At 43.1% G+C, this 22,746-nt stretch overlaps 2 protein-coding genes across 2 annotated transcripts in view; one reads left to right on the top strand and one right to left on the bottom strand.

The window, feature by feature from the left end:
* The window catches only part of LOC138670922 (protein D7-like), a 104,526-nt gene extending 94,473 nt beyond the window's left edge, over positions 1–10,053 (bottom strand). Inside the window, exon 1 of the mRNA XM_069758710.1 lies at positions 9,929–10,053. The gene's annotated coding sequence lies outside the window, so the exon portion shown is untranslated. The remainder of the gene's footprint in view (positions 1–9,928) is intronic.
* Positions 1–22,746, top strand: part of NCKAP1L (NCK associated protein 1 like) — a 397,914-nt gene that overhangs the window by 57,930 nt on the left and 317,238 nt on the right. Inside the window, exons 8-12 of the mRNA XM_069758709.1 lie at positions 11,606–11,654; positions 15,744–15,900; positions 18,276–18,332; positions 20,575–20,671; positions 21,352–21,461. Coding sequence (XP_069614810.1) covers positions 11,606–11,654; positions 15,744–15,900; positions 18,276–18,332; positions 20,575–20,671; positions 21,352–21,461 — 470 coding nt within the window. The remainder of the gene's footprint in view (positions 1–11,605; positions 11,655–15,743; positions 15,901–18,275; positions 18,333–20,574; positions 20,672–21,351; positions 21,462–22,746) is intronic.

The raw sequence follows: 22,746 nt of genomic DNA, 5'->3' as shown, positions 1-22,746 counted from the left end.
AAAGTTCGCTCTTGTCTTTCTCTAGTTTGCTGAAGGCTTCTTTCCACACTCTCTTGCACTTGGCGATACTGCTTTTGCCGTATGATATCCCAATTGGAGTCTTGGACTTCTGCGTCTGGTTTCAGAATTCCCATTTCTAGATCGATTGGTAATTGGCCGGGTCTTGCACGCATAAGGTAAGCTGGGGTGCAATTGGTGGAACTCACCGGGACATGATTATACAGATCCACCAAGTCAGGCAATTTCTCTGGCCATTGATTCCTTTCTGCCTCAGGTAAAGTCTTTAGTAGTTCTATTACAATATGGTTCATCTTCTCGCATAAGCCGTTTGTTTGTGGATGATAGGCCGTCGTCCGGATCTTTTTGCAACCATACATATTACAGAATTCTCTGAAGATCTCTGATTCAAAGGCTGTACCTTGGTCGGTGAGAACCTGTTCCGGATATCCATGGGGTCTACAAAAGTACGTTTGGAACGCTTTGGCTGCTGTTTTTGCTGTCAGATCTTTTACGGGTACTACTACCAAGAAGCGTGAATAATGGTCCACGATGGTCAAGGCATAGACATAGCCAGACCGGCTTGGTGTCAACTTCACGTGGTCCATGGCTACAAGTTCAAGTGGTTGTTTGGTGATTATGGGCTGCAGTGGTGCTCTTTGGTTCTTTTGATCGTTTCTTCTGAGGTTGCACGGGCCACAATTTCTGCACCACTGTTCGATTGATTTTCTCATCCCGACCCAATAAAATCTTTCTCTTAGAAGTACTTCTAACTTTTTCCAACCGAAGTGACCAGCACCATTATGGTAAGCTTCGAGGACCATCTTGACATCTTGTTTAGGCACGATAATCTGCCAAACCAATTCATGTGTTTTCGGATTGGTGTACCTTCTACAGAGCTTCCCTTGATACAGGAACATTTTGCCTCTCTCTTTCCAGAGTTGATGCGTCTCTTCTGGGGCATCCTCATCGGGATATGCACTTTGCTCAGCTAACAGTTCCTTCACCAACTTCACAGCCGGATTGCTGTCTTGGGTGTCAGCCCATCTATGGTGTGCTAACGGATTTAAATTCACCTCTTGTTGTTTCTGATAGGTACTTGACTGATGATGTTTTGCCTTGGGATGATGGAAGGCTGGTAGTTCAATTTCTTCAAGCTCCCCCATTTCTTCTTCTACATCTCTCAAGTGTGGCATCCGGGATAGGGCATCGGCATTTCCATTCTTGCGACCTGCTCGATACTTGATCTTGAAGTTGTAATTAGATAACCGGGCTATCCATCGCTGTTCTAACGCACCTAATTTGGCTGTGTCCAGGTGGGTCAACGGATTGTTGTCAGTATAGACAATAAATTCTGCAGCGGCCAGATAGTGTTTGAAACGTTCAGTCACAGCCCAAACTACTGCCAGTAGTTCCAATTTGAAGGAGCTGTAATTTTCTGAATTTCTTTCAGTAGGCCGGAGCTTTCTACTTGCAAAGGCGATGACTTTCTCCCGACCTTCTTGCTTTTGTGACAGCACCGCTCCTAGTCCCACATTACTGGCATCGGTGTAGAGGATGAAAGGTTGATGGTAATCTGGGTATGCCAGAACCTCTTCTCCGGTTAGTGCCTTCTTTAGTTGTTCAAAGGAGTCTTCCCTTTCGTCGTTCCACTGAAAAGGAGGGTTTCGGTTTGAAGGTTTCTTCGTCTGCCCTACCAAGGTGTCTTGCAAGGGTGCTGCCAACTTGGTAAATCCTTTTATAAATCTGCGATAGTAACCCACCAATCCCAGGAATTGTCTCACTTTTTTTGCGCTGGTAGGTCTTGGCCAATCCCTTATGGCGCTTATTTTCTCGGGATCTGGTGCTACTCCCTCCGAACTCACGATGTGTCCCAGGTACTGTACCTTTGGCTTGAGAAGGTGACATTTGGATGGCTTGACTTTCATGCCATACCTGGATAAGGCTTCGAACACTTCTGCCAGGTCTATTAAGTGTTGTTCGTAAGTCTTTGAGTAGACGATCACATCATCTAGGTACAGGAGGACGGTCTCGAAGTTCTTGTGTCCGAGGCAGCATTCCATCAGCCGCTGGAAGGTACCGGATGCGTTGCAGAGTCCGAACGGCATGCGATTAAATTCACATAGACCCATTGGTGTGGTGAATGCCGTCTTTTCCTTATCTCGCTCAGCCACAGGGACTTGCCAATACCCGCTTGTTAAGTCTAAGGTGGAAAAATAATTAGCAGATTTCAAAGCAGTTAAGGACTCTTCTATCCTAGGCAAGGGGTAGGCGTCTTTGTGGGTGATGTTATTAATCTTCCGGTAGTCTACGCACATTCTCATGGTTCCGTCCTTTTTTTTGACAATCACTAGAGGGGCCGCCCAGGGGCTACAGCTGTCTCTTATTACCCCGGCCTGTTTCATCTCCCTCAGCATATCTTTTGCACATTGATAGTGAGCGGGCGGTATGGGTCTATATCTTTCTTTTATTGGGGGATGGTCACTGGTGGGGATTGTGTGTTCTACCCCTTCTATCCGTCCGAAGTCCAATGGGTGTTTACTGATACACCCCTTGTTTTTGATGGGTAGGTGTTGAATTTATGCCCACGTGTAGCTGTTGGCACCAATCCTCCATTTCTCCATCTGAGCCATTGCCTTCCACCTGACAGGTTGGTTCTAAGGGCTCAATGGTTGTGATGGCATTGTTGTCAACAGTATATAGCTTTGCCATTGTAGCATACCTTGGCAAAGTGACCTCTTCCTCTCCACAGTTCAAAAGTCGTACCGGCACTCGTCCCCGGTGTACCTCGACTATCCCTCGTGCTGTGAGTATAGTGGGCCTGCTGTCGGTGTACACTGGTTCTATTAAGGCTTGATAATCTCGTCCCTTAGTACCAATGGCTGCTCTACACCATACCAGCATTTCTGTTTTTGGTGGGATTACAATAGATGTTGGATCACTTACCCTCACACTGCCGATTTCTCCACCTGCAACTTCTACCTGTTGCCTTAACATCAATACTTTTATTTCCCTCCGGAGAACTCTCTGCTGGCAGGATTGGGCAGTTTCAGCAATTTGCTGTAAGACAGAAATGACTTCGGAAAAGCAGTTCTCTAACACATTCATTCCTATCAATACAGTTGGTTCACAGTTCCGCCGGTCAACATCAACAACAATTATACCCTGTTTCTTCAATTCTACTTTACCAATCTTTATGGTCATCTCCCTGAATCCTAGTTTCGGTACCAACTTACCATTACTGGCCCATATATCTAGTTCAACATCAGAGGGCCCTTTATCAATATCTGCATCAGCCCAGTACCTCTTATAAAGGATATACGGTATAGATGAAATCTGGGAACCTGTGTCCAGCAAAGCGTTGAGGGGCATTCCGTCCAGCACGATAGGGATAATGGGTCGTCCTCCGATGTACCTGTCGTGCCAGGGTGTTGGGCCTTGAAAGTTCATTCCTGCGAAGCGGCCCGCATTCCCAGGGGATTCCCGTTTAAATCACAATCTCGTGCAAAGTGGCCTGGCTGCTGGCAACGGCGGCAAATGGGCTGTCCATCCGGTTGGTAGCGGTCGCGGGGTCGTCCTCTCCATGTCGGGTATCTCCAGGGTCTCATCCATGGAACACCTTCTCTACGGTTTGACAACTCCATCTTGGGTCCTCTCATCTCCTGCATGGTTTTAGCCATTGAAGCAACAACATCAGTTAAAGAGTCAAGCTTTTGTTGAAGAGCCTCATTAGTACTGGGCCCCAGGGGCTTAGCAATGGCCCCGGACATAGCTGATGTCACTGGTACTCCATGTTGTTGAGGAGCCTCTGCCATGAGTTGCGCAGGATCCTGATCCCGAGGTGCCTCTGCCAGCTGGAGACGTATAACGCTCTCCTTTAATTGGGCAAATGTCAATTCAGGGTTCTTAAAAACAAGCATGCTCACATGCCCCCGGTGAGAAGGGGTGTAGAGTCCCTCAATAAATTGATCTCTTAGCAGTTTATCCGCTCCGGTGTTAAAAATGGGTTCAGCCAGTGTAAGTGATTTAAGGGCTTCCTGCAGGTTTAAGGCAAAGTCTCTCACGCCCTCATTAACTTTTTGTTTGCAATTAAAGAATCGTACTTTAGCTTTGCTGCTGGCAGTGGTTTCAAATGTAGCTTTTAATCCAGCAAATATGCGTTCAACAGTGCCTTTTTGATCAGCTGCCCATGCTGTGACTTCTCGCTTAGCATGGCCACTTAACTGCATCATCAGGAGACTAACACGCTGAACTTCACCCACAGGGAACATGTCAAAATGGGCCAGCATCTTTTCTCTGAAATCGTCAAGGGTATTAGGCTCACCTTCATACATTGGAAGTCAAGGGCCACCCGGGGTATATGGCATCAGCACCGGCATGATGGGCGCCACTCCTTGCACCGCTGCGCTACCGGACTCTCTATCGACACTCTGTCTTTCAGCTGCATTAGCGTCGCCGGGTGCTGCGGCGTCTCCGTGCTGCGACATACTGTGCCCCCTTAGTTAATCCGGACCCTTCCGGTCCTCCGCTTCCGTCGGGATAGTGTAGATTCGTTCCGCTGTGCAGCAGGATCGATTTTCCCCTTGCTCTGATGTCAGAGCGCTCAGCTTGGTGCCGCCCACAATGACACGCCCCCTGCTGCTCCCACCCACCGCGCTCTGTAATGGCGGATTCTGAAGTTTTTCAGTTAGACTGGGGCTCAGGTGATGGCGTAGCTCAATTAACAGTCTCGTGCCTAACGGTTATGAAGTGATTACCTCAGGGGATGGCGGCCATCTTTACTCCATTATAACCAATGGGGAAAAGTCACTTTCAATAGTTTTCAATGGAGAATGGATTTTTCTTTAATAAAGTCAATTTTCAAGATTTTTCATCCAAGTTTTCACAGTTTTGGGCTCCAATCACGGCACACAATACCTGGTATACGGGCTGGCTAGATCCTGTTCGTGACGCCAATTGTGACGCCCAAGAGACCGGGGTACCCAGCACCGGACCAATGGGGTCTGTCTGTTGAGGGGGGTGTCACGGGTGGCTTGACCCGGTGCTGTGGCCTCAGACAATGCACAGTGTAAAGGGTATCGTGAGGGAACAGGCACTTACTTGATCAGCAGCAGGTTCTCCCAGCGGTGATGATCCCAATCCTGGATAGATGGCTATTGTCCAAATGAAAGACTGAGGCACTGAAACGTTTAACCAGTTTACTTTAACAAAAAAGGATTTACAACCAGTCCTGTCACCGGAGTCTGTATGGGAACTCTGAGTTACTTTGACCCTGCCGGGGTCTTCGCCTCTTATTGTACGCAATATCTGTGTGGCCCTGCTGCTGTATGTGAACTGGCTGCCGGCCCAATCTGTCCCCTCCGGGTCCTGGTTCGACGGGCAACCCGAGTCCTTTTATCGGCTTACCCCCTCCAGGAGTACCGCTGAACTCTGTGTCTGTTGCTGCGTCCGACCCTAGTGAAGCTGATATCACCTCACGTTTTTCCGGTTGCTGTATTATATGTAATGAATACAGCCACGGATCCGGTATCCGTCTTTGCGCCTGTTCTGGGTAGTGATTAATGCTACCCGGTTCTCACAATGTCCTTTTTCTCTATCCCTCTTCTCCTCAGGCCGGTGATTTAGGCCTGGTAACAGTCACAGGGCTGTTAGAGATTCAACTGTATGACCTCTCACTTTCAGCTCCTTAGCCCAACTGCCAGTTCTTCTCTCAGACCAGAATGGATCAAGGGGAGTCTCTGGAGCTCCCCCTTCTGGCCGGAGGTGGTAGTGCAGTCTTGCTATTTTAGTATTTGCATTTACTGTCAGTAACTATTTTTGTGGCAAATACCCCTAGGGGTGCCACATATACAACCATGAATTTATCAAGATAACTTCGAAAGATATCATGCATGAAGGATTGGAACACAGATGGAGCATTAGAGAGTCCGAATGGCATCACAAGGTATTCAAAATGGCCTTCGGGCGTATTAAATGCAGTTTTCCATTCATCACCCTGCTTGATACGAATAAGATTATATGCCCCTCGAAGGTCAATCTTAGTAAACCAGCTAGACCCCTTAATCCTAGCAAACAAATCAGTAAGCAAAGGCAAGGGGTATTGAAATGTAACCGTGATCTTATTCAAGAGGCGATAATCAATACAGGGTCTCAAGGAGCCATCCTTCTTGGCAACAAAAAAGAACCCCGCTCCCAACGGTGAAGAAGATGGCCGAATATGCCCTTTCTCCAAAGACTCTTTAATATAGCTCTGCATGGCGGTATGTTCAGGCACAGACAGGTTGAAAAGTCGGCCCTTAGGGAACTTACAAACTGGAATCAAGTCAATAGCACAATCACAGTCCCTATGCGGTGGAAGGGAACTGGATTTGGGCTCATCGAATACATCCTGGAAGTCAGACAAAAACTCAGAAACTTCAGAAGAGGGAGTAGAGGAAATTGACATCAAAGGAACCTGATCATGAACCCCCTGACAACCCCAACTAGTCACAGACATGGATTTCCAATCTAACACCGGATTATGTAGCTGCAACCATGGAAAACCCAGCACAATATCATCATGCAAATTATGCAACACCAGAAAACGACAATCTTCCTGATGGGCTGGCGCCATGCGCATGGTCAGCTGTGTCCAAAACTGAGGTTTATTTTTAGCCAACGGTGTAGCATCAATGCCCCACAAAGGAATAGGTGTTGTGAATTCTGTGGCAGAGCTCCCTCCTGTGGTCACAATTGGTACTTCGGCTGGTTCTCTCTGTGAGCTTCCGTTGGTGGAGGAAAGTGGTACTGCGGCTTCTGAGTTTCCTTCCTCAGGTGATGTGGTGAAGTCGTTAGGTGCTGCTCTATTTAACTCCACCTAGTGCTTTGATCCTGGCCTCCAGTCAATGTTCTAGTATTGGACCTGTTTCCTCCTGGATCGTTCCTGTGGCCTGCTGCTCTGCATAGCTAAGTTACTCTTTGCTATTTGTTTGCTGTTTTTTTTCTGTCCAGCTTGTCTATTTGTTTTTTTTCTGCTTGCTGGAAGCTGTGGGACGCAGAGGGTGTACCTCCGTGCCGTTAGTTCGGTACGGAGGGTCTTTTTGCCCCTTTGCGTGGTTTTTGTAGGGTTTTGTGTTGACCGCAAAGTTACCTTTCCTATCCTCGCTCTGTTCAGAAAGTTGGGCCTCACTTTGCTAAATCTATTTCATCTCTACGTTTGTCTTTTCATCTTAACTCACAGTCATTATATGTGGGGGCTGCCTTTTCCTTTGGGGTATTTCTCTGAGGCAAGGTAGGCTTATTTTCTATCTTCAGGCTAGCTAGTTTCTCAGGCCGTGCCGAGTTGCATAGGGAGCGTTAGGCGCAATCCACGGCTGCCTTTAGTGTGGTTGGAGAGGATTAGGGATTGCGGTCAACAGAGTTCCCACGTCTCAGAGCTCGTTCTTGTTTTTTGGGTTATTGCCAGGTCACTGAATGTGCGCTGACCTCTATGTCCATTGTGGTACTGAATTACCTTTCATAACAAATAGGGTTCTGCAAAGGCTGCAAGGGAAAACCACAACGTCTGGCAAATTCTAAGTCCATTAAGTTCAGAGCGGCGCCTGAATCCACAAATGCCATGACAGAAAATGATGATAATGAGCAGATCAAGGTCACGGATAACAGAAATTTAGGTTGTATAGTACTGATGGCAACAGAACTAGCGATTCTCTTAGTACGCTTAGGGCAATCAGAAAAAACATGAGCAGAATCGCCGCAGTAAAAACACAACCTATTCTGATGCCTGAATGTTTGATGTTCAGCTCTAGACAAAATCCTATCACACTGCATAGGCTCAGGGCTCCGCTCAGAGGGCAACACCACAGTGTGCACAACTCTGCGCTCGCGCAAGCGCCGATCAATCTGAATGGCCAGAGACATAGAATCACTCAGACCAGCAGGCGTGGGGAACCCCACCTTAACATCTTTAACGGATTCAGAAACACCCTTTCTGAAAATTGCCGCCAAGGCATCCTCATTCCATTTAGCCAGTACAGACCATTTTCTAAATTTCTGGCAATACAATTCTGCCGCTTCTTGACCTTTACACAGGGCTAACAAGATTTTCTCAGCCTGATCCACAGAATTAGGCTCATCATACAGCAACCCCAATGCCTGAAAGAACAAATCAACATTAAGCAAAGCAGGATTGCCAGATTCCAGGGAAAATGCCCAATCCTGTGGGTCACCACGCAGCAGAGATATGATGATATTAACCTGCTGAATAGGATCACCAGAAGACCGGGGTCTTAATGCAAAAAACAGTTTACAGTTATTTCTGAAACTCAAAAATTTGGATCTGTCACCAAAGAATAAATCAGGAGTGGGAATCTTAGGTTCTAAGGCAGGAGTTTGAACAATATAATCTGAAATACCCTGTACCCTAGCAGCAAGCTGATCCACCCGAGAAACTAACTCCTGAACATTCATGTTATACTAGACTCCGTAGCCAACCAGAGGTAAAGAAAGAGGAAAATGCCAAACAGGCTAAGAAAAAAAAATGGCTCAAAAGCTTTCCGCCCTTCTTCTGAGATGCAATTAACTCATTGTTGGCCAGTTGTACTGTTATGATCTGGTGGCCTAGGAGCAGCATGAGACGGGCTCTGGAGAAGGTGGTCCCTGTACTGACCGCAAACCCTGAACCTAGCAGCACAACTAGAAGTAGCTGTGGGGGGTACCTAACACTCCCTAGACCCCTCGGCACAGCCTAAAATCTAACTACCCCTAAAGACAGAAACAGGAAACCTATCTTGCCTCAGAGAAAATCCCCAAAGGATAGATAGCCCCCCACAAATATTGACTGTGAGAGGAGAGGGAAATAACATACGCAGATATGAAATCAGATTCTAGCATAGGAGGCCATACTAGCTAAAAAGAAAGAATAGAACAGAGTACTATGCGGTCAGTATAAAAACACTAGAAAATATCCACCGCAGAAAATACGGATCACCACATCTGACTAAAGACATGGGGGGTATATCTGCATCTCCAGAGAAATAGCTAGGCTGCAAAAAATCCTTCACAGACTAAGCTGGACAAGACAAAAACATGAATATGCACAGAACTATAGGTCCACAGCAGGTGGACAGCAAAAAACAAAGCCAGGACTTATCTTTGTAGAAAAGCACAGCAAACTGGAGAGACCAGCAGGGAAGTGAATCCTTCCAGAACAATGGACAACTGGCACTGACTAAAGGATCCTGCAAAGCTATATACCCCAGTCAGTTTTGCAATTAGTAGATACACCTGTCCACTCCTGCAGTCCAGGCACAACTGCATTACCCTCTACAACCACCGAAGGGAGCCCAAAATCTGAATTCACAACACCTCTCCATTGCTGCCATCTTGGCACTCCTATACAGCACAGCCATGGTATTGCAGTTTGTAGTATAAGTATGAAAAGGTGGAGAAGTTGGCTAACACCCTCCCTGAAGACTCCAGTGGTTATATTTGTGTGAAATACTGTATATTGTATTGCATGTTTTATCCTTAAAGGCTACAGTTTTCCTGTTTAGTCAGGGTTATCTGTAGGATAGCCCACAGTGGGGAAAAATAATTTGGCATGAGGAGTTACTTCCTGTTTTTCAGAGACTAAGTTCTGATAAGAGGAAGGAGGACTCTCAGAGGGAAGTATTTGGGTGTGTGCAGAAGAAAGCCAGTAATGCAAAAAGGTAGCAAGCCTTACTACAGAAAAACAACAGGGGCGGCAGAATCTTCTCTCAGCAGGCTAGTTGAGGAACCTAATAGAAGAGGTTTAGAGCGCAAGTAAAGTGTTAACCAGAGTTGGAGGTTTGCAGTACAGAATACAGGATCAGCCAGGCTGGAGCACGTTAGCAAGGTGGTTATTCTGTCCCCGAGGCTTGTGGCTGCAAATATGGCTCTGTGAGATGCTGAATCTCTTCACCTTACTTACAATTGGTGACGGTCGCGGATAGCGTAACTCAGCTGCAGGCACACGTTGTGAAGAATCCAGAAGAGACTTTGATTTCTTTAAGAATTCTTGTTGAATGCATACAAACAGCAGCAGGTAAAAAAGACTTTCTACAGAAAAGCTGAAAGCACATGTGCCTCTAATGAAGCCAAGATGGAGACTGAGACACAAGGAGAAGAAGAAGGAAGTGACATGACACCCAGCAAAGGATGACGGAGACATAAGGGACAAACTTCATGGAAAGGGAGGATTTCAGCTATGCAAAACACAGGAACACATAGCAACAATAAACAATATGAGAGACTGCAATACAGCATGTAAAATGTACAGGACAGACTGTAAAATGTCTCATTCAAGGGACATAACAGTGGTAGCTAGTGAGAGCTCCCTTACACAGTTCATAGATTGCAGCATTGGGAATAGTGGCTATCACATATCACATTGACTCGGGTAGTCATGTACCAAGAAGATCGCGATGCTCAACCAGCTGTACCATAGAAATGTCCTCCAAAAGAATTGTCCCATGGTATAAAACTACCATGCAGGTGCCTCTGTCATGTGTCACAGAAGAAACTATCCAAGAACTGTACCTGCTACCATTTGTATATACAGTAGTTCCAACACCTAGTAAAGAAGAGTTTATTTTTCTAAAGGTGTTTTCTTTGTTCTTCAAGAATGAGTCCCCAGCTTCACCGTGACACGGTAGAGTCCATTTTGAGAGTGACGTTTATTGTAAAGAACTCTGTGCACACACTTTTTGACCCATCAGTAAGGTGGTCAGAACCACATTCCCACCTTACAAGCAATCAGTTCCCTGAGAGGACTAAAAAATAAGATTAAAGATGACAAAAAAGGTATTAAAAGTAAAAAAAGAATATATAAAAATTTAGATCACCCACTTTTTCCTCATGAAAAAACTAAGAAATTTAGAACAAACAAAGAAAAATCTGGTATCTTTGCATTTGTAAAAGTCCTGTCTATCAAAATATAAAATTAATTAACCCATGTAGTATACATTGTAAAGAGAAAAACAAAATCAAAATGCCAGAATTACAGCTTTTTAGACATTACACTTGGAATTTTTTTTTACATTGTTCATTAAAATGATGGTATCATTCAAAACTACGTCCCATAAAAATAAGCCTTCATATTGCTATGTAAGGATACAGAGGGGAGAGCCCCAAATTTAATCGATGTCTAACAAGCCATAAAACCTAACCTTTATAAGTATTATTATTATTATTATATTAAGCGGGGTGATAATATGAAATTATTGTTATAAAATATCTAATTATGTCCCTAATCTGTTTTTAATACATTTTGAATTGAAATGACCAACCTGGATTGTCATAACTATCTATCAGAACAGGACATACAATATATTTAGCACACACGTCCCCCAACATGTTTCAGGGTATAGGACAATAATATTGCTATGTCGACAGAAAAATAAAAAAGTTATGGCTCTTGGAAGAAAGGGAGGAAAAATGTTTTTGTCTTAAACAAATATCACATAGCTCTCCATATAATGTATATTTGACTTTATTTTTCCTTGTATTATTTGTGCAAAAAAATAGAATATATTTTTAGTTAGAAGCTTCTGGCAATTCCCAAGCAAGCCTAGATTGTCGTGTCTAAACACCGGTATGTCTATTTCAGATGCCTTGTGAATATTTATCTGTTGAGATAATGGAACGATGGATCCTGAGTAAGTGTGATGTCTGTTCATTCAAAGAATGTCATTCAATATCTGGTCCTGTAGAGTCAGAGTGATGTCTGGAAACCTGTGAATATGATCAGAGACAGATTCTTCAGTAACTGATATCAGGGTGATCTTTTGGATATTTATTATTCCCCATGACACAACAATATTCCACTACTCTGCACTATATCAGGGGTGCACAACCTTCCTTGGTCCAGTGGCCACGTTGTCATACTGAACCAATTCCAAGGGCTGCAGTTGAAATTAAAGGGGGTATTACCTTCTGTAACACTGACGGTGAATCGAAAGTATTCACCATAGATGTTTGATGTATGATGGAATATAGGCTGAACTGGATGGACAAATGTCTTTTTTCGGCCTTACTATGTTACTATGTTACTATGTATAGGTGGAAATTCTCCATACATGAGTCCTAACTCCACCAATCAGCACTCTAATAGAACATTCACACTGAGCTTTTTTTTTTTTCAAGGATTTAGAAATAGATTCTGCACTGAAATTGACATGAAAAACACCTTTAAAACTCTATAAATAAGCTTCTGATTGATTTTAATATGAAAAAGCTCCTGTGGTGCACACAATGCTGTTTTTCTCTCCTTATTTTGACCACTTACCATTAAAATCAGTAGGAAGCAATTTTTTACATATATTTTGTAGGAAAATCCACTTCTAAATCCTCATAAAAAAAACTATGTGAATATACCCTAATGAGGAAAAAGTCTTGAACACACATGAATTTTGTTACGGGTTTTGAGCTTACTGCCTAACATTTTATATGTTCTACTAGATGGTGGCTCGATTGTAACGCATCAGGTATTCTAGAATATGTATGTATATAGCAGCCACATAGTATATAACACAGCCCACGTAACACAGACAGCCTCATAGTATATAGGAGCCACACAGTATATACTGTAGCATCCACGTAGTATATAACACAGCCTCGTATTAGATAGCACAGCTCCGTAGTATATAACACAGCCCTCGTAGTATATATCAGCCACATAGTATATAGCACAACCACGTAGTATATAGCATAGCCACGTAGTAAATAGCACAGCCACACAGTATATAGTACAGGAACGTAGTATATAGCACAACCACGTAGTATATAGCAGCCACATAGTATATAGCAGCCACGTAGTATATAACACAGCCCACGTAGTATATAACACAGCCCATGGAGTATATAGCACAGCCCACACAGTATATAACACAGCCCATGTAACACAGACAGCCACGTAGTATATAGCACAGCCACATAGTATATAGCAGCCCATGTAATATATAGCACAGCCCATGTAATATATAGCACAGCCCACATAATATATAGCACAGCCCACGCAGTATATAACACAGGCCACGCAGTATATAACACAGCCCATGCAGTATATAACACAGCCCACATAGTATATAGCAGTGTGGGCACCATATCCCTGTTAAAAAAAACATTAAAATAAAAAATAGTTATATACTCACCCTCCGGCGTCCAGCGAAGCTGTGCCGATGCGCCCGATGCTGCCACCAGCTTCCGTTCCCAGGGATGCAGACCGCTAAGTCATCAGGGTAATATCGCAATGCATCCCTGGGAACGGAAGCTGGCGGCAGCATCGGGCGCATCGGTGGACGTCGGAAGGTGAGAATAATGATTTTTTATTTTTTTATTTTTAACATTAGATCTTTTTACTATTGATGCTGCATAGGCAGCATCAATAGTAAAAAGTTGGTCACACAGGGTTAATAGCAGCGCTAGCGGAGTGCGTTACACCGCGGCATAACTCGGTCCATTAACAATGCCGTTATCCCTGTGTGAGCGCTGACTGGAGGGGAGTATGGAGCGGGCACTGACTGGACAGAAGTAGGGAGGGGTGAATTCGTGGCCGGACTGTGCCACCTGCCGGCCACGACCAATCAGCGATGCGGGATTTCCGTTACAGACAGACAGAAGTACCCCTTAGACGATTATCTAGATAGATAAACTATAGTGGAGCGAGCCACAGACACGGAAGGCCACCTGTCCAATTGACAACTTACTGAAGCACATTTCTTCTTGGCTTCTACTACCTCCTTGGACAGAACAACATCAGTGAAGTAGCAGTTTGAATATTGAAAGCACCACCCTTCATGTAGACACTTTTCCATGTCAGAAGACCTGTATCTGCAGCAACCAGACTGGGTGTATGCACCCATAGTCCAAGGCTGGGTGCTCACATATAGCCCTTCTGATGTGGGGACATCCATATATCTGTATATCATCAGCTCCTTTCAGATACTTCCTTCTACCCTCTCCACAACACATTGGTCTATCTTGTCAAGTATATGAACACACATGGGAACATTCTCACATATATGAGCTATACTATACAAAATACAGTTACATTGAACCTACCAGGAGATTCATGACGAGTCCAAGGCAGGTTCCCAATGGCTTCTCCCCACCTCACTCCTCCAAACTGGCAGATGTCTCGCTATTTATGTGTATAAGAAGAGACCTGTCAGTCTAGGGGAGCAAGGTAGGGAAAAGCTGCTGAAAACCTGCCTCTTGGACTAGTCACCTGAAATGTTTTTTTTTTTTCCGGGCCAGCTTTCCAAAGCTTGTTTCTCTGAAATATTGCAATATTTCAGAGTAAAGCATGCATATAATGCAGCCAGAATCTGATTCATGCTGGTGGTTCAGGCAGCATGAATTAGATGACATATATAAATACAGCTCTGTCAAAAATTAAGAGACCAACACATCAAAACCCTGTCATGGGCAGCCCAATCTCCAGATCTCAACCCCACTGAAAACCTCTGGAATGTAATCAAGAGGATGATGGATAGTCACAAGCCATCAAACAAAGACGAACTGCTTAAATTTGTGCCCCAGAAGCAGAAAGACTGGCGGCAATCATGCCAGGACGCATGAAAGCTGTGATTAAAAATCATGGTTATTCCACAAAATATTGATTTCCGAACTCTTCCTGATGTAAAACATTAGTATTGTTGTTTCTAAATGATTATGAACCTGTTTTATTTGCATTATTTGAGGTCCGAAAGCAGAAAGCACTGTTTTTTATTAATTTTGACCATTTCTCCTTTTCAGAAAAAAATACAAAATGTATTGCTTGGAAATTCGGAGACATGTTGTCAGAAGTTTATAGAATAAATGAACAATTTACATTTTACTCAAAAATATACCTATAAAGAGAAAAATCAGACAAACTGAACATTTTGCTGTGGTCTCTTAATTTTTGCCAGAGCTGTATATAAATCTCTACATTTGTAGTCTGTACTTTTGCGACTTAATTCCTGAATATATTTGCAGATCCTATGGGATTTATTGGATTAGCTTCCCTGATGAACCAAACAACATCTGTCATCATTTCCTAATGACAAATAGTACAATGTGTAATGTCATTCTATTGTATTGTCATACCTTCTATGTCATCGGCACACATTCTGATTGTATATGTATGTATACAGCTTTAAGATTTAACCGTATACAGTACGTATTTCTATAAGTGCATGGCTATTATGCAGTTTATTTCTGGAATGCACTACCCACAGATCAGGTGATAATTTCCTGATCACTAAGGATCCCATCATCGGCTCTGGGTGTCAGGCTAGTTGGATCACCAGATATCAGTAATTTACTACCTTTGTGCATTAATAAAACATCTACAACGCTTGAGGATATTCTTTATTAATTTGATCTAGTTAACCATAATTAAAAAAAAAAACAAGATATGGCCAGCCACGTTATTTTCATAAGCTAGGAAAACCCAGACCCTATAACATATCTATCTCCTTCCTATCACCATCTAGGGCAAAATATACTGTGTGATTGTGACAATTTATTTTTGGCAAGAGAATAAATCTTCTTACGAATGAATCTTTTTAAAAGATGGCGGTCCTATATGAAGTCCCCGCCTCTTTTAACACAGTATGTACTAGTACGGTGTTTTGGAATCGATCCTAGGATGCCTAATACAATAAATGAAAAGTAGGCTTACGAGATGATAGGAGCATTTGTTTGTTTCAGTGGAGCCTTTTTAGGCATCCCTGTTATTATTTTTATGCCTCTGCTTCTAGTTGGATTTCTGCTGTCACACAGTGCCCTGAACTTACACCAGGGAAGCTTGGAGCTTTGGAAATCGGCTCTTCAGGGTTCCCAATGTATCACACTGATCCGGGATGACGTTCTGCTAATTCACCGTGTTACCGAGGATTTCTTTGGCAGCTTAAAAGGGTATGTTACAAATAATACAGAAAGTTAGGTTATAGAGTTGTAATTGCTAAGGGAAGCTATTCTTTATTCTTTCTTTAAATGACCTTACACCTTAAATGTAAGGTTATACACATGGGAAGAGGGAATCAATATCACCATTACACACTGAACGGGAAACCACTGGGTAAATCTGACAGGGAGAAGGACTTGGGGATCCTAGTTAATGATAAACTTACCTGGAGCAGCCAGTGCCAGGCAGCAGCTGCCAAGGCAAACAGGATCATGGGGTGCATTAAAAGAGGTCTGGATACACATGATGAGAGCATTATACTGCCTCTGTACAAATCCCTAGTTAGACCGCACATGGAGTACTGTGTCCAGTTTTGGGCACCGGTGCTCAGGAAGGATATAATGGAACTAGAGAGAGTACAAAGGAGGGCAACAAAATTAATAAAGGGGATGGGAGAACTACAATACCCAGATAGATTAGCGAAATTAGGATTATTTAGTCTAGAAAAAAGACGACTGAGGGGCGATCTAATAACCATGTATAAGTATATAAGGGGACAATACAAATATCTCGCTGAGGATCTGTTTATACCAAGGAAGGTGACGGGCACAAGGGGGCATTCTTTGCGTCTGGAGGAGAGAAGGTTTTTCCACCAACATAGAAGAGGATTCTTTACTGTTAGGGCAGTGAGAATCTGGAATTGCTTGCCTGAGGAGGTGGTGATGGCGAACTCAGTCGAGGGGTTCAAGAGAGGCCTGGATGTCTTCCTGGAGCAGAACAATATTGTATCATACAATTATTAGGTTCTGTAGAAGGACGTAGATCTGGGGATTTATTATGATGGAATATAGGCTGAACTGGATGGACAAATGTCTTTTTTCGGCCTTACTAACTATGTTACTATGTTACTATGTTACACAATGTGAGACCTATTTGGGGACAACTACTTCTAATGTTACATAGACTTTGTCAGTATTTTGTTGTCGTGTCACATTCCGGGAAATGTAAACTATTTTGTTCCAATGACTACATTCTCAGATGGTACTTCTCAAAATATGCAAACCATAAATACAATTTTTCACATACTTTGACCACCACAGGCCCTCAGTTGTACAAGCTTGATGTAGACATTTTTAATGCTTGAAATGTTTTTTCCCAAAAAAACAAGCAACTTGTTAATCACTTGGGGTCCGACCACTGGGACTTTAGCAATCCTGCGAACGGGGCTATGGGAGTGTCCGAGAAAGCCGAGCATTGTTCTCAAGCAGTCCCATTGACAAAAAATGAAGCAAAAGTCAAGCGTGACCGCTTTCACTCCTTTCTAACCGGGGTTGCAGAGACCCGTTCTGGGGGCTTCAGAGAACGTTTTCGAGGCTCCTGAGCCCAGTTCTTGAGATCAGGAGGTTATATCCAATTCTTTTCATAGGAGATTCTTTTTTTAACCCCTTATATAGTGGAGGGAAACTTTTTCATTGCCTGCTGGATTACATACAGTATAAGTGCAAGTGCATCACCTCATCTTTTAGACTCCAGCAAACCCGCTGAATTTTTGAAGCAGAGTTTTTGAAGACACTAAAGGAAAACACTGGCTATGTTTTCATTGAAGCCTCTTCTTTGGCATCTTTCTCATCACTTTTGTGGCGCCTTCGCCACCCATGTCCTTCTTTCTTTTTAACTGCATGTATAAACATGTGAGTAACTTACAAACGGAAGCCGCCTGAGAAATGGACTGGTCACTTCTTTTTAGCATCATAAGCTTGTAGATCCCGGTAAGGGTGATATGTCCTGTAATGCACTCACAGCAAGTAGCAATACCGGAAAAAGAAATGTGCCAGGACCAAAATTGTGAAGTTTTCAAATACATATATTCATTTTATTAAATACAAATATACACAAAAAAAAGATAAAAAATTCCAAAAATTACAGATACACAAAGAAAAACCTGGTGAATTGTGGGTAACTATTGGATTAGTTATTTTGGAGATTTTTCTTTATACTTAAAATATCACATTCCTGTGTCACCTGTTAATACCGCATCTCTGAATCATCAGGGTACTATAAGGGTGAATTAAAATGCATCAAGGAGTATAAAATACATCCCACAATTATACAAGTATATATATATATATCATATTACTGAGTACAGAACATATATAGGAATTATTATTTAAAAGGGTATAGAACCCCCAATATAATGAATAGCAAAGTACATCAGGTATGAAGTGTGAACAAAGATAGGGATACTCACCCACCAGGCACTGCAAACCGTATACCCTGCTATTCATAATGCCCAAGGTCATCACCCTGGACACAATAAAGCTGTGTATATATCCAATGTACAATGCTTACGTACTTCACTATCTTTTATGTCATCTTTTGTGATAAGGTATGGAAAACGAGTAGCTGATGTGAAGGAATGCAAAGAAAACTTCATGACACACAGGTCAGTCCAACTAGTGCAATATTATTGGAATACATTTCAGTAGATTTATACAGTCATAAATGCATTGAGTAAAAAGGATTATTTTGTTTAAATCTCTGTAACGTAGACATAATGACGACTTCACCCTTCAGTAGACATCACTGACGACTTAGTGACAAGTAAAAGTATTAGGTCGGCGTCACACTAGTGAGTTTTACGGACGTATGAGCGCAGAAAATACGTCCAGAAAATACGCATTGCACACGGCCCAATGATTCTCTATAGGGCAGCTCCTATCTGCCGTATATTACGCATCCGTAATATACGGTATGTTACGGGCATAGAAAATCGCAGCATGCTGCGTTTGTCAGCGTATAGCGCAAAAAATATGCCAATGAAAGTCCATGGGGGCGAGAAAATTACCGATTACACACGGACCATGTGTGTGGCTTGCGAGAAATACGCAGCGGTGTTCTATAGAAAAGCGGGCAATTCAGCGCGGTGTACAGTAAAATCACACTGACAGAATAGAATAGGTAGAATAAATGTGTACACATAGTATAGGTATATATATATAGATATATATAGATATATATATATCTATATATATCTATATATATATAAAGTGAAAAAATTGGAACAGCATCAAATTACTACCTTACAAGGCATGCAGAGCTCTCCCGACCAGCAATCCAATGGTCAAAAAGTAGTAAACTCAAAAAAAAGGAAAAGCAGCACAAAATTATTTTGTGCTGCTTTTCCTTTTTTTTGAGTATATATATATATATATATGTCAGTGAGACACACATATATATATATTTATATTTAATGCAGATTTAATGCAGCGCTAGATGACAGAAAAGCCGGTAATTCAATTGCCGGCTTTTCCTATCTCCTTCACAAACCCGACAGAATATGAGACATGGTTTACATACAGTAAACCATCTCATATCCCTTCTTACATTACTAAAGAGGAATATGTAAAAAAAAAAAGTAGTGTCTTTGTGTCAAATTTGTGGTCTCTAGCTATTAAATTAAAGGGTTATATCCCGGAAAAATTGGCGTGGGCTCCCGCGCCATTTTCTCCACCAGAGTGGGAAAGCCAGTGACTGAGGGCAGATATTAATAGCCTAGAGGGGGACCATGTTTATAGGACCCCCCTGGCTAAAAACATCTGCCCCCAGCCACCCCAGAAAAGGCACATCTGTAAGATGCGCCTATTCTGGCACTTAGCCTCTCTCTTCCCACTCCCCTGTAGGGGTGCAATATGGGATAATGAAGGGTTAATGTCACCTTGCTATTGTAAGGTGACATCAAGCCAAGTTAATAATGCAGAGGCGTCAATTATGACACCTATCCATTATTAATCCAATAGTACGAAATGGTTAATAAAACACACACACACACACATTACTAAAAAGTATTTTAATGAAATAAAGACACGTGGTGTTTTAATATTTTATTATACTCTTAATCCACCTGAAGACCCTTGTCACCTGAAACAAAGTTAAAAAAACAAACAACAATATTCCATACCTTCCGTCGTTACAGTCTTGTCCCACGCTGTAAATCCATCTGAAGGGGTTAAATCATTTTACACCCAGGAGCTCTGCTAATGCAGCTGTGCTCCTGTCTGTAAAACTTGGTGAATGAATGGAATGCAGGGGAATGTACTGTAGTTACCTCGAGTCGCGGTGATGCGCCCTCTGCTGGATGAACTCATATGAACTCGAGCGTGGGAAAATATTCTGAAAAGTTCCCAGGCTTTTCTGCTATCTAGCGCTGAAGTAAATATTAATATATATATTTGTGTCTCACTGAACTATATATATATATATACTGTATATATGTTTTTAAGAATATTTGAGCCGATGGATCCATGATATGTCCATTTTGCAAGCCTGCGAGAAAAAATCGCCGTACAGAAGCCATACGGATGCCATACGGATGACACACGGATAAATTTGTGTATAAAAATCGCATCCTTGTATTGAATACGGAACAGTGTTTTGGGACAATTACTGCGTATTACGGCTGTAAAAAACGGACCGTATTTACTTACGCCTAGTGTGACACCGGCCTTAAAGTCACTAACCAGCTAAACACTGAAAACACTAGTGTAGTTGGAGACTTTATCTCCTAAATCCACAAGACTACCTCTTGTGCATAGAAATGGGCACAACACTATCGTTACTACCTTATCGTTAATATGTGTAGTATATAAGGGTTTATGTAACTAGCAATTAATTTCTTGTCTACAAAGTGGCCAATTTCACCGTGCAAGACGTATGTTCCTCAGAGTGACAGTGAAGGAACTGCAGATGATTTTAGCTGATGAGCCAGGTCTTCTGGGTCCCAAGGTAATAAATCCAGCACATCTTGTCAGGAATTTACACTATTTATTATTTATTTAGTATGCTTTGCTTATATAGCGCTACCTTATTCCACAGTACTGTCATCACTGTCCCCAATGGGGCTCACAATTTAAATTGCCTATCAGTATGTCTTTGGAGTGTGGGAGGAAAATGGAAAACCCGAAGGAAGCACATGCAAACATTGGGAGAACATACAAACTCTTTGCAGTTGTTGTCCTTGGTGGTATTTGAACCCAGGACCCCAGCGCTGTAAGGCTGCTGTGCTAACCACTGAGCCACCGTGCTGTCATATTATAATCTATATATATAAAGCTGAGTGTAGGTATGTGTGTGTGTATGTATGTATCAAGCCACGCCCACTCCACAACGCCCATTAGCAGACATGAGAACAAAAGCTGCTTCCTCAAAGAGCCCTGAAACGTCTCAGCAGAGAGAAGCAAGACTTACAGACATGAGAATCGCAACTGCTTCCACCAGGACACAGGAAAAAGTTGGAAATTTGAAATACTTTGCCTTTTGCTACCACTCAGACATCAACTATCATTATAATTACAGTACAGTTAGTTACTATGCCCGTGCAATGCCGGGCTCTTCAGCTTGTAAACTATAAACACTATAAAAAATATCATTTATAACTTCTGATAAAATTAGATTATGTCTTTCAGGCTTTGTTCGCATTTATGGCTTTATCCTTGTGTCGTGATGAGATTAACTGGCTAGTACGTCATGCTGAGAACGTCACCAAAACCAAGACACCAGAAGACTACGTAGATGTGTAAGATAAGCCCAAACCTCTCATTTTATGGTATTTATCAGGTGATTCATTTTCTGTCAAAGAGGTTCTGATAAGAAGCGGGGTCATGAGCAATTGCCAAATACACCATATCCGAAATGAAGTGTTTAAGAAGGAGGGTTAGTTCGGGAATTTTGTAGAGTTTGGCAAATATCACTGTGTCAAAGAAATAATAAAGATTGATCCAAAGTCTAAGGAAGAGCGAACATTCCCATCATGAAAAAAAATAGGGGCCAGTAACAATAGACTATCAAGTGAATATTATTCATGTTGTTTGAAACCTTGATTTTGTTTCTGTATCATTGTTTGCCAGACCTTAAGTTCAAAACGATCAGATTAATCTTTTTTGCCTACATGTTTTTAAATCCTTAAGGTACTGTCACATTTAGCGACGCTGCAGCGATCAAGACAACGATGCCGATCGCTGCAGCGTCACTGTGTGGTCGCTGGAGAGCTGTTACACAGACAGCTCTCAAGCGACCAACTATGCGAAGTCCCCTGGTAACCAGGGTAAACATCGGGTTACTAAGCGCAGGGCCACGCTTAGTAACCCGATGTTTACCCTGGTTACCAGTGTAAATGTAAAAAAAAACAACAAACACTACATAATTACATTCCGGTGTCTGTCCCCCGGCGCTCTGCTTCCCTGCACTGTGAACGCCGGCTAGCCGTAAAGCAGAGCAGTGACGTCACCGCTGTGCTTTACGGCCGGCCGGCGCTGACACAGTGCAGGGAAGCAGAACGCCGAGGGACGCGACAGACACCGGAAAGAAGGGGGGCTGTAATGGGCGCAGCTGGATGAAAGCCCCCACATGACTGCGTTGCCAAGAAGGGAGTTTTAGAGTTTTGAATAAAAAAAGGGATCTTATAGGTGATTGGTGGAAATTTTTGAATAAGGGGTGGACCTAGTGGGGAAAGGAGGCAGGGGCTGGAGAAGTGCGGGAAGGATCACTTGTGAGGTGAATCATCAGGAGAGAAGAAGTGTGCAGCTACTCACCATGGCCTCCATAGACAGCCTCGTGGAGCAGCTGCGCAGGGAATCCAGGTCCAGGAGCGATGGATGGCTGGAAGAGCAGCTCACCAGGCTGCTGGGCGACTGCGGGAGCCGGGGCAGCAGGACCAGGAGAACCCGGCCCCCAGAAAGATTGTCCCCCGACATGTCACCGCGCGGCAGGCGCAGGCCGCGGAGCCCCTCCGGGGACCCTGCGGGGGCTGCGGGACGCGGCGCGACCATCCTGCCCGTCCCCCCCTCCGGCAGGAATCCACC

The sequence above is a fragment of the Ranitomeya imitator genome, chromosome 3 (assembly GCF_032444005.1).
Source record: "Ranitomeya imitator isolate aRanImi1 chromosome 3, aRanImi1.pri, whole genome shotgun sequence".
NCBI classification, from domain to species: Eukaryota; Metazoa; Chordata; class Amphibia; order Anura; family Dendrobatidae; genus Ranitomeya; species Ranitomeya imitator.
The sequence above is the reverse complement of the archived record's forward strand: the minus strand, read 5'-3'. Positions and strand labels throughout refer to the sequence as shown.